The sequence below is a fragment of the Indicator indicator genome, chromosome 4 (assembly GCF_027791375.1).
Source record: "Indicator indicator isolate 239-I01 chromosome 4, UM_Iind_1.1, whole genome shotgun sequence".
NCBI classification, from domain to species: domain Eukaryota; kingdom Metazoa; phylum Chordata; class Aves; order Piciformes; family Indicatoridae; genus Indicator; species Indicator indicator.
Window position 1 is genome coordinate 45,095,678 of NC_072013.1, and position 13,621 is coordinate 45,109,298.

Genomic DNA, 13,621 nt, shown 5'->3' on the forward strand with positions numbered 1-13,621 from the left:
AATTGCTGGTTCTGGAAAAGGGATAGTGCATGAGGTCTATCCTGTAGCCCCTTTATTTTGGGAGTGTGGTGGATTGGACAGATCATCTTTCGGCAGAAATAGTCCTTACAGTGCAGGTTAGTTGTAGAAGACAAAGCCCAATGAGATAAAAGGTAGGTGAGGACAAGTGAGACCACTAGCATCCTGTTCCCCCATCCCTCTACACACAGAAGTCATAGCAGAGGAAGGGAAAATTCAAGAGCTTTGCAGCCCTCTGAAAACTGTGCAACTTACACCAAGGTATCTTTCCAATGAACTTTTCTTGGAAAGGACTGGTACACTAGCATGAAGTGTACAAGAAATTAACAACCTGAAACAAAAAGAACAGCAGAAGTTTAATAACAAAGCAGGATGAATACCTTGACATTCTTCCAGTGTACCTGTACCATTTATATGTTAATGTGTATGTTAATAACACATTATCATCCAGCGTGCTTCTCTTGTTGTCTCCTTAGCTACTGTCTTGCTGCAATGCATCTTCATAGAGTCATAGAATGGTCCAAGCCAAAAGGGACCGCTAAAGGCCATCTAGTCTGACCTCCCCGCAGTCAGCAGGGACATCCCCAACTAGATCACCACCCTCATAGTAAAGAACATCTTCCTGATATCCAACCTAAATCTGCCCTTCTCTAGGTTGAAGCCATTGGCCTTTGTAAACAGTCTCTCTCCATCCTTCTTGAAGGCCCCATTCAGATACTGGAAGGCTGCTCTCAGGTCTCCCCAGAGCCTCCTCTTCTCCAGACTGAACAACACCAGATCTTTCAGCCTGTCCTCATAGCAGAGGTGCTCCAACCCCCTGATCATTTTCGTGGCCCTCCTCTGGACCCTCTCCATCAGGTCCATGTCCTTCCTATATTGAGGGCTCCAGACCTGGACTCAGTACTCCAGGTGAGGTCTCACCAGAGCAAAGTGGCAGAATCACCTCTCTGGATCTGCTGGCAGCACTTCTTTTGATGCAGCCCAGGATGTGATTTGCCTTCTGGGCTGCAAGCACACACTGCCTGCTCATGTCCAGCTTCTTGTCCATTGGCACTCCCAAGTCCTTTTCCTCAGGGCTGCTTTCTAACACCCCATCCCCCAATCTGTATTGATAGTGAGGATTGTTATGGCCCAGGTGCAGAACCCTGCACTTGCTCCTGAACTTCAAGAGCTTCACCTGGGCCCATCTCTCCAGCCTGTCCAGGTTCCTCTGGATGACATCCCATCCTTCTGGTGTATCAACTCCACCACACAGCTTGGTGTAAGCTGCAAACTTGATGATGGGTGCATTCAATCTCACTGTTTATGGCATTGATAAAAATATTTAACAGCACAGGTCCCAGTACAGACCCCTGAGGGACACCACTTATGTTTTCAAGCCTTAGCTGCAATCTTGCTGCCATCTTGAGAAAGAGAATGAGAATTCCATGGCAGGAGATCTTCCAAGTAGCAGGCAATTCATTACAGAAAAAGCCAGGTACAACAACTAAACCACAACTGGTATACATAAGAAAATGGTTTATTAAAACAAACACACACTGAAACAAAAACCCACCATCAAACCCAAAATTACACTGAACTGTGTGGCAAAAAGGTCTGACTTTAATTTTAACTACATACTCAGTGTTCTTGCTTCAGAAGTCATGTAAGCTTGCATATAGAAGGATGAGAAAAGCTAATGCCTGTCAAAACCTCCCCTGGAGTGGTCTTTAGAATATATTAATTTTATTAGCATGGTATGAAGTTTGCATTCCTACAGGAGACTGAGGAAGTGAAGCACAGGTTATACATACAGGATATCCATAGCCGTCTTTCAAACATAAATGCAATTCACAGCATTTCTAACAGCTGTGGAAACAGAGGCAAATACAGGGGGTAAATAAAAAGCAGACAAGCATGCATACTGTAAAGGGGGTTTTGTGTTTGTTTTTATTCCTAAGACAGTTTACTTAAGAGTAAGTATTTCATTTTATTTCACAAGTCTATGCAGACTACTTACATGAAAAATATGTCAAAGATAGCCCTTCTGAATACTCAGCCACCAAATTACATGTGAAATGTAGCTTTTGTATGTGGGTTAAGACACATATGAACAATGCTGCAATCCTCCTTTACAACAGAAGGGAATGGATTATTAGAATGCTATTCCTAAAACATTGTTCATTTTCAATTATTTCATTAGTTAAGACTGTTCTTAAATGAGTTCTTCTGAAAGGATGCTTTCAAGATCATCCAAAAGGAGCTTACATGCAGGCTTTGCTTCACTGTGAAAGTCATCCCCAAAGAACATGACTCAGGTCTCTGGTGTGGCTACGGGTAAAGCATGGTGAAGATTCTGAAAAGAAGGGGTTTGTATTATCGAAGAAGCCGCTCAGCCTCCTTGGACTTGCTTTCTTTTGTTTTCCTCAGCAATGCCTGTTTTATAGCATCGATCTTTTCATCAAGTTCAGCCAATGAATAGTTCTGCTAAAAGAACAAAATAAAACCCACCATCATTTACATCTCGTAATTGCTAGATAAGTGGCCTGGCACTTGATACTTGAGGTCACTGCAGATCACACTAAATGACAGAAATACTTTTGCACAATTGTCTGAATCTGGTCTATGGCTATTTAAACTTGAAATAAAAGGAATGTAAACTTAAGAGAAAACAGATAGTCCTAATCACAGATTTAATACATCCATGCAATTTCCATTAGATGCTTGTTTAAACCTGTTCATAAAAATTACAAAAGATTCTTTTGATATTAAAACACTGGCTGAGACTATCTAGATATTATAGAACCTGGCTTTACCCCAGAAGGGTTTGGTTTTTTTTACCTATTGCCCAAAATCAATCTCTCTGTGCCCACTGAACCTGATTTTTAAAAATGTATTTATTTTTTAATCTAACACAAAGAACTAGTCATCATCCTTTTAGTAAAAATATTTCACCTGATAGAAGAAGGATAGAGGAACAAGCCTACATCCTATTCTAAGTATTCTCCCCAGCCCACTGGTCTCCAGTGTGAAGGCTAGTAGCAGACAGTGTTCCACCTATCATTTCACTTGCACTCAGGAGAAATACTCTCTTTTGGTCTATGTACACAGTAACTGCATTGCCTTATTTGACAGAGTAGTGAAAACAGTAAACCTTACTGACCTAGGTTAGTATCTGCTATAAGGTCAGGTCTTTCTGTAACGCTGTTGCCCAGGTTGGCTATTTCTACTTAATGAAGAGACAGTAAAAGTGGATAATTCAAAAAATAAAATAAATTAAAAAAACCCACAAAACATCTATTCACAAAACAAGGCCAAACCAGAAGATATTGCTAGCAGGCTGATCAGAATTCACAAATGGCTTGTTAACATCAGCTTGATTAACATCATTAAGATCGATCGAAGCACCTATCCTACTACAGACTCTTAGAAGATTCAATTCGTTATGACACCAATTAATTTTCTGTTTCATTCCCTCTCTTTCTTGGTCAGCAAGCTATCCAGTACTGATGCAGCTATTTCTGAGAAGTTAGGTATTTACTTGGTAGAATTTCTGACCACTTTTCACTAAGAACATTGTAAACTTAAGGTAAAAACTTAACAGCACTTACATGAGGAGGTTGAACCTTTCTCCTCTTGCCGGAACAGCTCTAAAGAAAAAGATATAATCAGATTTAATGTTGCACTGAAGAGGACCACAAGTAATTCTGTAACAAGACTGGCAAAAGCCTTCGAAAGTACAGAAAGGACACTGATTGCCATTCCACGGATTACAGAAACTTTTTTTATAATTAAATACTTTGGATCACAAGAAATACTACAGGAGAGCGGTCAAAAGCTGTTGAAGCTTCTCCATACTTGGAAGCAAGCAACTGTCAACTTAACTGGAAATTCCTTCAGATAAAACCAACATCAATATCCACCTTTTGCAACTGTTGGCATTTTTTTTTCCATAAAAGTTTTCCTGTATGCACACCCATATGAAAGAAAAATAAATACCTAATTACTGCACAACGCTACTATTGCCACCATCACAGATCTTTCCCTGATTTCCATTCTAGAGAAGACCCTAAAGCACTTTCTATGGAAATTTCAGCTTATGAAAGTGCATGTTTTAACTTCTGGTTTCTAATCACTTGAAGGAATAGCCTCACAAATAAAAGATTTTACTGGTGCCAAACACAAAATATGTAACAAAAATTTATAACACTGCTATTGATTTTTGAATTGCTGATTCCTGTCTGGTCTCAAGGGAAAAGATATAAATTCAAATATGATCAACAGTAAAAGGACGTTCTTATTGTTACATGGGGAAAGAAAAGGAAGATAACAGACAAGGAATTTTGACAGCCAAGCACAGCCTGGCGTAGTAACAACTAAATTTCTTTGTTCTCATCTCCTTTGGTGACTGAAAGATAAGGTTTACCATTCAGAACGAGACAGAACTCTGAAGACTAGCAACAAAGAAAACAAAATCACAGAACCACACAACACATTTTTTAAAGGATTTACTCTCTCATCTTATTGGAAGTTATTTCACATAGCTGATCTTTACTAATCAGATCATGTACAGAGGCCCAAAGGATTTCAACTGATTTAAGCCATTAATGATTTGTATCGAGATGAAAACTTTAGTCAATTTTCTTGTCATAAGAAACACTTCAGATTTTAAGGCAGGAGGGGAAAAACCCAACATCTAGAATACATTTCTTACAAATTAGTTAAGTTCAAGTGGCTTTAACTCCAAACAGATACTATTTAATTTCAAGCAAGAAATTAGGTAGAAATATGAACTGAAAAATTAAATATAACCATTACACCAAGCCAGAGTTATCTATCAGAAGTCTGTGCCCTCTGACTCCTTAGGTTTTTGTCTATCATAGAATTAAGCCACAGAAGTCCCAAATGCATTCAGGTATGGTAAAAAAAGTTGAGAGAATTTCTTACTACAGATTGAAAATATTCAGGAGACAGTCCTTCCAGCTCAAGGATTTTATCTTCAAGCTTCTTAATTCTCTGATAAATGTCTCTTGGTACAGGACCACCTAAATACACCAGTACAAATACAAAGAAATCAGGAAAAGTGCTTGGATGACTTTTTAAACTAAAGTTTTACCAGTGAATTCCTTGAGTCCAGCTATCAACCAGTAGCTGAAATGAGTGGGCAAAATAATAAAAACAAAGAGTAATTAATAGCATTCAAAGTAAAAACTGATTGATAAGCCAGTGCAATCAGTGAAGGCAACAGACAGCTTTACAGAGGTGATGAAGTATGTCTGACAAGGTCCCTGGAACAACTAATGATAACTCTTAGCACACGTGGGTCATAGACCAAATGTTACCACTTCGAAACTGACAGCCACATTAGGACAGAGCAGATGGGATGGCAGACCACGTATGAATGCAGCACTGATAGCCAGGGACATGACTTAGCATTGACCCTTCAGCGCTGGGTCAAAGGTTGGATTGGATAATTTGAGGTCTCTTCCAGCCAGACATATGCTGTGATTCCATAATCTAGGATTGTTCTGAAGGAAATCTATCTCCAGTGAGCATCAGATGTTAGAGAACAGGTATGAGTTGCACTTGACAAAGAACAGAGTTTACCTGGCCAGAGATGAGAGAAGCTGGGGTGGGGAACGTGTGTGTGTGCGTGTAATGGAGTAACAGAGCTTTCAGGAGGAAAAATGAACTAAACAAAAGCCCAAAAATCCAAACAAAAAAAACCCAAAACCACAAACGTCACAACAATAGCAACAAAAAACACCACCTCATTTGCTGTCTGCAGCTATACTACAGCAGCTTGCATTTGTTTACCCATGCAAGAACTGATCAAGAGATCAGCCTTAGAAAGCATCTTAGTTAAGCTACATAGTATTTTATACACTTAAATAACTGTTTATCACAACTAACTACAGGCTACCAGCTACAGCTGGTTCTGACAGCAGTGACATCCAAAGCCTTCGCAAACTTTTACTTCTCTTCCCACCTGTTTCGATTTATTTCTAGGTTTGTTAGGTAAGAAAATTCTATTCCACAAACTACTGAGATAAACACTGATGTCTTTTTTGCCATTCATCTATTTTCTCATTTCAGGTGGACAATTTTGCAGTTAGCTTCCCTCTTGCAGTTGTGCTCTCTACTCATCACTCAGCAGCTACTAATTAAATCAGCTAATCTCTCACTCTTCTTAATATTGCCATCTCTTACTGTAAAGGGAAAGGGCCAGTGCTAGCTCTGAAAAATAGCAGGTAAGAACAACTCTTTCAGTCTTCAGAAACAAAAACTGGAAAGCAGGTAGCTGAGGGAGATATCTGCACAGATGCTGAGGTAAATAAATGATCTTGAAGCCTTCCCTGAGAATGCTGGTTTGGCCAGGAGCTGAGCTAGAATTGCACATTTTCATCCTCTTCCCCTATACTGTAGTTTAGCTGACATGTTCCTTCAAACAAAATTCTGTCACCTATCATAGGCTCAGTCTGGAAGTAAGGGCTTCTTCTTAGCCACCCTCAATCATTATCCCTGATATGCATAAACTCCAAAGCTATTACATGTTGTAACCTTATGCTGTTCAGCCACATGCAAATTATATTTCCATACACAAAAACCATCTTATTTTTGAGACAGCTATAAGGGTGACAAAAGTCAGCGTGTGTCTGCGGTGTGATGTATACAACATTCACTTTATTAGGTGAAGATCTGAGCATCTGTTTTGAAAACATTTTTCAAGACAAATATTGATTCCTCCTTAACTGTCTCACTGATTTATACTCTAGAAAACAGGCTGGGGTGAAGAATGTAACTACTTTTTTAAAAGTCAGTAGCCTGGTGACTAGGGCTTTTGGGTTTTTTTAATGAAATGTGTGGGCTTCTGTTTGTATAGCTGAAGGGAAGTATTGACAACAAGCTTTCCACATATTGGGAAACAAGCTTCACACCCTACTCTATTTCAAGAATCATCCACCTTTAGAAAACAGTTTCAGGTTGTCTTTTGGGTTCATCCTATCCCTATCCCTAGTCCACATGATGTCCACAAAGCAAGACAGAGTCCTAACCTCAGCTTTTCATGTTTAGTGGGTCAAGGCAGAAGGACTCCACTGGCTATGGAGATTCCTGACCTCCAAATATTCCAGTTTTAAATCTTGGTCTGCAATGCCTCTGTCTCATTTGCCATCAAAAGTAGATCTACTAACTCAACATCCTAAATTGAGCATAAATCAGGGTTCCACTTCTGGGTGTAAGAATCTAAGCATTAGACCTAGAGCACTAAATGCTTCATGGATCTATCCACTGTTTTACAGTCACTGCCTTTGTAGACTTGCCCAGGTTTACTACAGTAATGGTAACTGCAGTACAAACTGGCACACCAATGTCAAAATTAAAACACGATACAAACCTTTTTGTAACCTCAAGTGTGCTTCAATGTTTTGCAATCTCTCCTCAACAGCTTGGTTTCCACAATCATGAATAGGCACATTTGCTTTGTGACTGGACCCATGTGCTCCTTCAGATCTAGTCTGAGGCCCGTATGTATTTACTACCCTAGAAACTAGGCAGAGAACACAAACGTAACGTATGTGCACGTGAAACACAAAGTACATACAACTAAAACGATCAAAACAGTAAAACATTAAAACCTGTATTAAATCAATTTCATACCATTCTCTCATGTGAAGTGTCCCATACACATTAAGAACAAGTAAGTGTTTTCCTATTTTTGCATGAGTAACTACACTTTACATATGTAAAGTACAAGAATCACTCATACATTCCTGTTCAAAGGCAGTGTTAAGAATTTGCCATCAGCTGCTGGGAAAGAGCAGAAAATCTGCTGCCTATCAGCAGTTGCACTTGTGAGCTGTTGTGAATGCAAAGAAGAGGCCAGATAAATGCACTAAGATGAGGGGAGGTATATAACCAGAAGAACCCCTATGAATCTCTTCTAAGTTTTGTTATTTGGGTTAACAGCTTTAAAGACTCTTCACCTGCTTCTGGGTCTATCTTTTCCCCTGCTGAACGAGGTCTTCATCAGAAGATATTGGTCACTTCTCTTTAAATCATGGTTAGTTCTCAGGTCCTTCCTGATAGGACTATGGCTGTGTACTGCAGACTTGAAGACTATAAAGCACTCCAGACACTGAAGCACACATCTTCTTACTCAGTACTTCATAAAGGCTATCTGTTACAGTATTACTTCAGTTTATGCTGGTTTTACTTCCAATTCCCAGTTATGAACTGTTTGGATTTCAGTTACTTGAAGTGCAAACTTCTTTCCTGTAATACACTACCATTCAAGCTACAAACTAGCACCCAGTTTAAAAAAGTTAGTCTTAATCAGAGTCAAAATGCAAACTCACTTCCCCATCTCCCTCATAGCTCACAAGACCTTTTAAGGCTTTCACCTATCTTTTCCAACTGAAAAAATTCTATGATCATCATACATCACCATGTCCTGGAATTCAGAATAATTAACTGGTTTCTAGAGCCAAGATATTAAGTGGATAACTGAATACTACCACTCTCAAAAATGGAAGAGAGGCTTTTTTTTTCTTTCTTTTTCTGAGATTTTTGGTTGGTTGGTTTTAAACACAGAGTAACTTGTGTATACCTCAAGTGCAACAGATGGACAAGCATCTTTTATTCATAACTTCTGCTGAACAATCCTTTACACTACTTACTCCTTTCCAAAGGGCAGCTCTGAAGTGGTGAGCTTGTTCCCCTGCTTGTCACTTCTGATAAATCTGTGTCACAGAACTTCCACTGTGTCCCAAAACTATTTTCTAATTCAATACACTTTACATTGACTATAAAAAGTAGAAGATAATTTTACTTAATCTGAATTCTTTAACTGGACTGCTGGCTTCACCCTAGAAGAAACGCTAAGAATTGTTTGGCTCCTCTGTCTGACTTTATCTTTTGCATCTTTCCTTTCAGCCACTGAAAACAGGCTACCTTGTTTTAGTCCTTAGTGTATAACCATCAGCTTAATGAAGCAGTTATGAGACTGGAAACCTTGGAGAAGTAGGCAAAGATGTAAAAATATTCACCAGACTCAAAACCCAGTATGTTAACTTTGCATTTTTTGAGCATTCTGCAAGAAGTTTTAAAGTAAAATTCATCAGTGCTGTTCTACTACCTGGACACTCTTAACAAATGGGTATTAAAAACAGTTTTCTTACCCTTTATATGGCTTTTAAATCCAGGATAGGGTGTGAAAATTGCATCTGTTCTGGCACAGCTATTTTCTAAATAAATAATGATAATATTTTAATAGTGAGGTCCTTTTATGTATTTATAATTTAAATTATTCTAACCAATATCAACTTTGAGGCTTTTAAGAAATAACCCATCAGAAATACTTCATTCGTTCTATAAACATTTGCTTATTAACAGTTTCACACACTTGCATGGACCTACTGGTTTTAATTGGATAAGTCACTTATGTAAAGGCCTGCACAATCTATATAAAAGTTTACTGGATCAGAACCAAATTTCTTCCAATCTACATTTTATTTGCTTCTTACTTTTCACTGTGTTTCTCTGTAACCTATTTCTTTTTTCCTCTTCAGCAGTCTTTTCCCTGCTTACTGCTGTTACTCTGTTTTCTTCTCCTTTTGCAAAAATGTTATACTTTAGACTGGTCTAGTTTACTTGTCTGCATTCTTTTCTCACCTTCCTGCATTTATTCTGATGCCAGTAACTTCTTTAATTTCTTTAACCACAAAAACCTACAGTATAGGCCATCTTAGTTTATTCTAATGCTTATATTTTAATCTGTTCATACACACCAAAGCTTTACACATATTTTATTATGCCTGAACATACAAAGGAAGGTCTTGTCAGCATTTCTTCTGTACTTAATTAGCAATTTTAGAAATCACGGTTTTGCTATCTAGCATACTAGATTTCAGATGTCTTTTTCACTCCAACTAATATTCAAGGAGTTAAACTCTCTTCCTGTAACGCTTAGGGAACAGTAAGCTTTGATCTCTGAAAGTGTAAGTACATCACAGAGACAAGGCACATCTGGGTTCCTGGGTACTTAGAAAATGTCTCTGTACTACTTATGTACATAAAAGTGTCTTCACTTTTAAGAAGCATTTGGTTACAGAGCTACTGATCATGCTAATGGAATCCAGCCTTACAGATGGATTTAAGGTAGTTTAGTTATAGATACAGCCAGTTGTGCCAGTTGGTACATTAAAAACACCAATAGCATGAATAATGTTGAAAGGAAAAAGATTTTCTAAGTAGGTAGTAATTAAAAATGATTGCAAAATTTACTTCTTTGTAATTTAACTAGCCTTAATTTAACTTCAATTTAAATATGCAATTCACAAGACATTTTGGCAAATTCACAGGACAATTCAGAAATGTTGATATCTAGCAAAAACACTGGGGACCATAGCTACAAAGTCATCTGATTTAAGATCACTCTTCTTAAAAAGAACACAGTGGTAGCTAAAATCTTCCTGTATGGAATGTAGTAAACTTTGTCTTCCAGTGACAACTTTCCTTTTCTTTTTTTTTTTTTTTTTTTTTTTACATTTGACAACATCTGCAGTGCACATGCAACTTCAAAACAAAGTTAGTCTGCTTTAAATATAGAATAGTGCATTTGAAACATAAAGGAGTAAAATAAAATAAAATTAAAAAAATCCACAACAACTTAAATTGCTATGAAGATTAAAGTCTGGCCAGCCAGTTACCTTGATTACAATCAATAACATTGCAAAATTCCCTGACATTATTTTCATTGATCTCTGCTTGTTTCCTCTCGATGAAGGCTGATATCCGCCTGTCAATCTGCAGGTAATAAACACGATGGTATGTTTCTATTTCAGTCTTAACATTTAAAATTTAGAAAAGCCTTTTTACTAGTATTATTATTATTATTATTATTTTCAAATTTAGATTCAAATCACTTACTTCTGCTTTTCCAGCTTTTATCTGGACCACTTCTGGATCAAAATGAATATAAGCCTCCTTTGTATCTCCCAGGTCATAAGCTGCATACTTTTCTTCAGTCTGACATTTACCATCATAAACATCTAAACTTGTTTCACAAGTTTGGCTTTCTGTTTTACCTGCAGGTTCAATATGGCCTATGTTTTCCTCTTTAATCAATGACTGGAGTTTTTCTAAAAGAGGCTGAACAAAGAAAACGTTATGTTAGGTTAAAACAAAACCAAAGCAAAACAGTAAAAAGAAAAAAAAAAAACAATAAAAAGCAAAAAGCCAAGTGCTATTAAATTTTCTGTAACAGACCGCTGGAAATAATTTTAGGAATTACTACATCTGCCTCTGACAGAGCACAGGAATAAAATTTTTAAGAAGCAAAAAAGCTATAGTTCCAAAATCTGTGTACATCGTGATGCCAGCCTTATTGACCTGTGCCTTTTACAGTTTGTCTAGGAAAACTCCCAAATTTCTGTAAAAATCTGCCCTGCTACTACTAAATCAAAGCTTCAACCACTGGCACCAATGCCACTTAATTAACATGTCATTCAAATGCCTACTCAGAACAGTAAGTCTTAGTATTTTTCCTCCTTAACATGAAAGCCAATGCTTTCCCACTGTACAGCCTTTACTTTATCACCACAGCACTACATTCTCCACTTGAAACTGCAGTTGCCCAAGTGAATGAGAGAAAACAGACATGAAATACATAGGCATTAACCTGAACACATGCTTTTCTTGACACGGTTGATTATCTACTTAGGTCATGAAATTAAATGAGAGAAGGCACTGACATTGGCAGCAGCAAAAAATAAACCCTTATTCTACTGCAATAACTCTTGCACAAGATGGAATAACAAACCCTCAGTAAATAGATATATATCACACCCTCCCCCTTTTTTTTTTTTTGCCACTTCCATCTAGTCGAAATTTCACTGCTTTAGTTTGTTGTTTTTTTTTTTTTTAAGGCAATGAGATTTTTACCAGCCACTACTACTTGCAGCGTTCTTACAGTTGAATGTAATTTTTACTTGCTTTTATCTTGCATGTTTTCTCTTTTTGTTTATCACACCAAAGATCTGGTGGATGTCTGGCAAACACAAAGAGTCTTTCTTTTACCTAGAGACAAGCAAATACAGGAACTTCCTTTTTCCTCCTCTCAGTACTAAGCACTTGAAGCAAAAACCCGGTATTCAATCCCCACTTTTTACAGATGAACTATCAAGGTCAAAACACTTTTCAGCTACCAGATGACAAACTGCTCACCCTCCCTACTATGCAACTAAAGTACACATACTTTTGCAATGATGGCAAAGTTTCAAATAGTTAAAAGAAGTGTCAGTAATGGTGACTGGCTACTTGGCAAGATGAGGCATTAATGTCAAAGAAATTACTCTTTAAAAAAAAAAAAAAACCCCACAACACACCTACGCTGAAAATATATTTAATTGCAGTAAGACACTCCAGGATGTGTCATGCTGGGATAATGCCACTTCTTGAACCACTGAAAGCACTCCATGAGCCTCAAAACTCACCCAACGCATGGAATCATTATCATAGCATGACACACACCTGCCGTGTCTTATTGCTTAATTACAACCCACCATAGATGGAGATGTATTGCATTGTAAATGCAAGTCTAGAAATCAATGAGGCTGCATTTATTCAGCCTGCTCACCTACAGAGGCTATTCCCACCAGTAACCTGAACTATCCATAAGTGAGAGTACCCATGAAGCACAGTGGAATCCCAAGTGTGTAATAATTTTGCATTCTTGTTAGTTGGACATTGCAATCTAAGATCAAAACTACTGAAACATTACAGTTTAGGTAATATAACTTGCATTCAGTTGTTGATCACTTCTGTCAAGTTGAATATGTCCAAGGAAATATTTACCTGCAAACATAAAATATGCTGCTGAAGTGCACTAAAGAGCAATGTTGGCTGAAGTGCTGATGTGCTTTGAAGCTTGCTCCAATCGATTACGACTTTCACGATATCACCTCCAAGGTTAAACTTCAAGAAGGCAAAACAAACACAACAAAATTATGTTCTTATGTTGTATTACCATCACAAAAGTATACAAGACTTCTACAGGACAACAATTATGCTCAGTGTCATACAGAACCCGTTTTTAGATGAGGAGGTTTGACATCAATTGTAATTCAAGCAGCTGCCAATTTTCAAAGCAAGCTAGCATTTGTATATTCAAAATCAAAAATTCTTTACTGCCTACATCAGACTTCTGTTGCATTAATTTGGTCTTTAACGTTCAGTCAATTCTGAATTCAATTAACCATTGTATGAAAACACACTGTTCATGTTAATCGCTCAAATCTTTTCTTTCAGCAGATGACAGAACCATCACTAGGAAGAAACACCCACCCAGGATGGCAGTCTCCTACAAGTTCATGTATTTTATTCTGAGATCTGCAAAGGTATCTGTGCCTACATGACCAAGGTCTTGATATCACACCATGCCACATTCTTGAAATTTTTACTCGCTGCTAATCCAAAGGAGGCTTTGTATTAAAAAGAAGTGTTTGGGGAAAAAAAAAATTCTTCTTCAAAAAAACTCTTGAGGTTAAACAAACTCTAGACTACACAGCACCACTATCAAACCCCATTTCCAAATCACACTATTTCCCCTTGTATGCATTCAGAT

General features: G+C 37.7%; 1 protein-coding gene across 1 annotated transcript; it reads right to left on the bottom strand.

Moving 5' to 3' along the window:
• Positions 1–1,541: 1,541 nt before the first annotated feature.
• Positions 1,542–13,027, bottom strand: MBIP (MAP3K12 binding inhibitory protein 1). Its single transcript, XM_054400230.1, is given in 9 exon segments — positions 1,542–2,484; positions 3,609–3,647; positions 4,945–5,042; positions 7,394–7,546; positions 9,177–9,242; positions 10,707–10,803; positions 10,927–11,148; positions 12,853–13,003; positions 13,005–13,027. Coding segments are annotated over 9 exon segments (960 nt in total). The 3' UTR covers positions 1,542–2,373.
• Between the last annotated feature and the right edge of the window lie 594 nt (positions 13,028–13,621).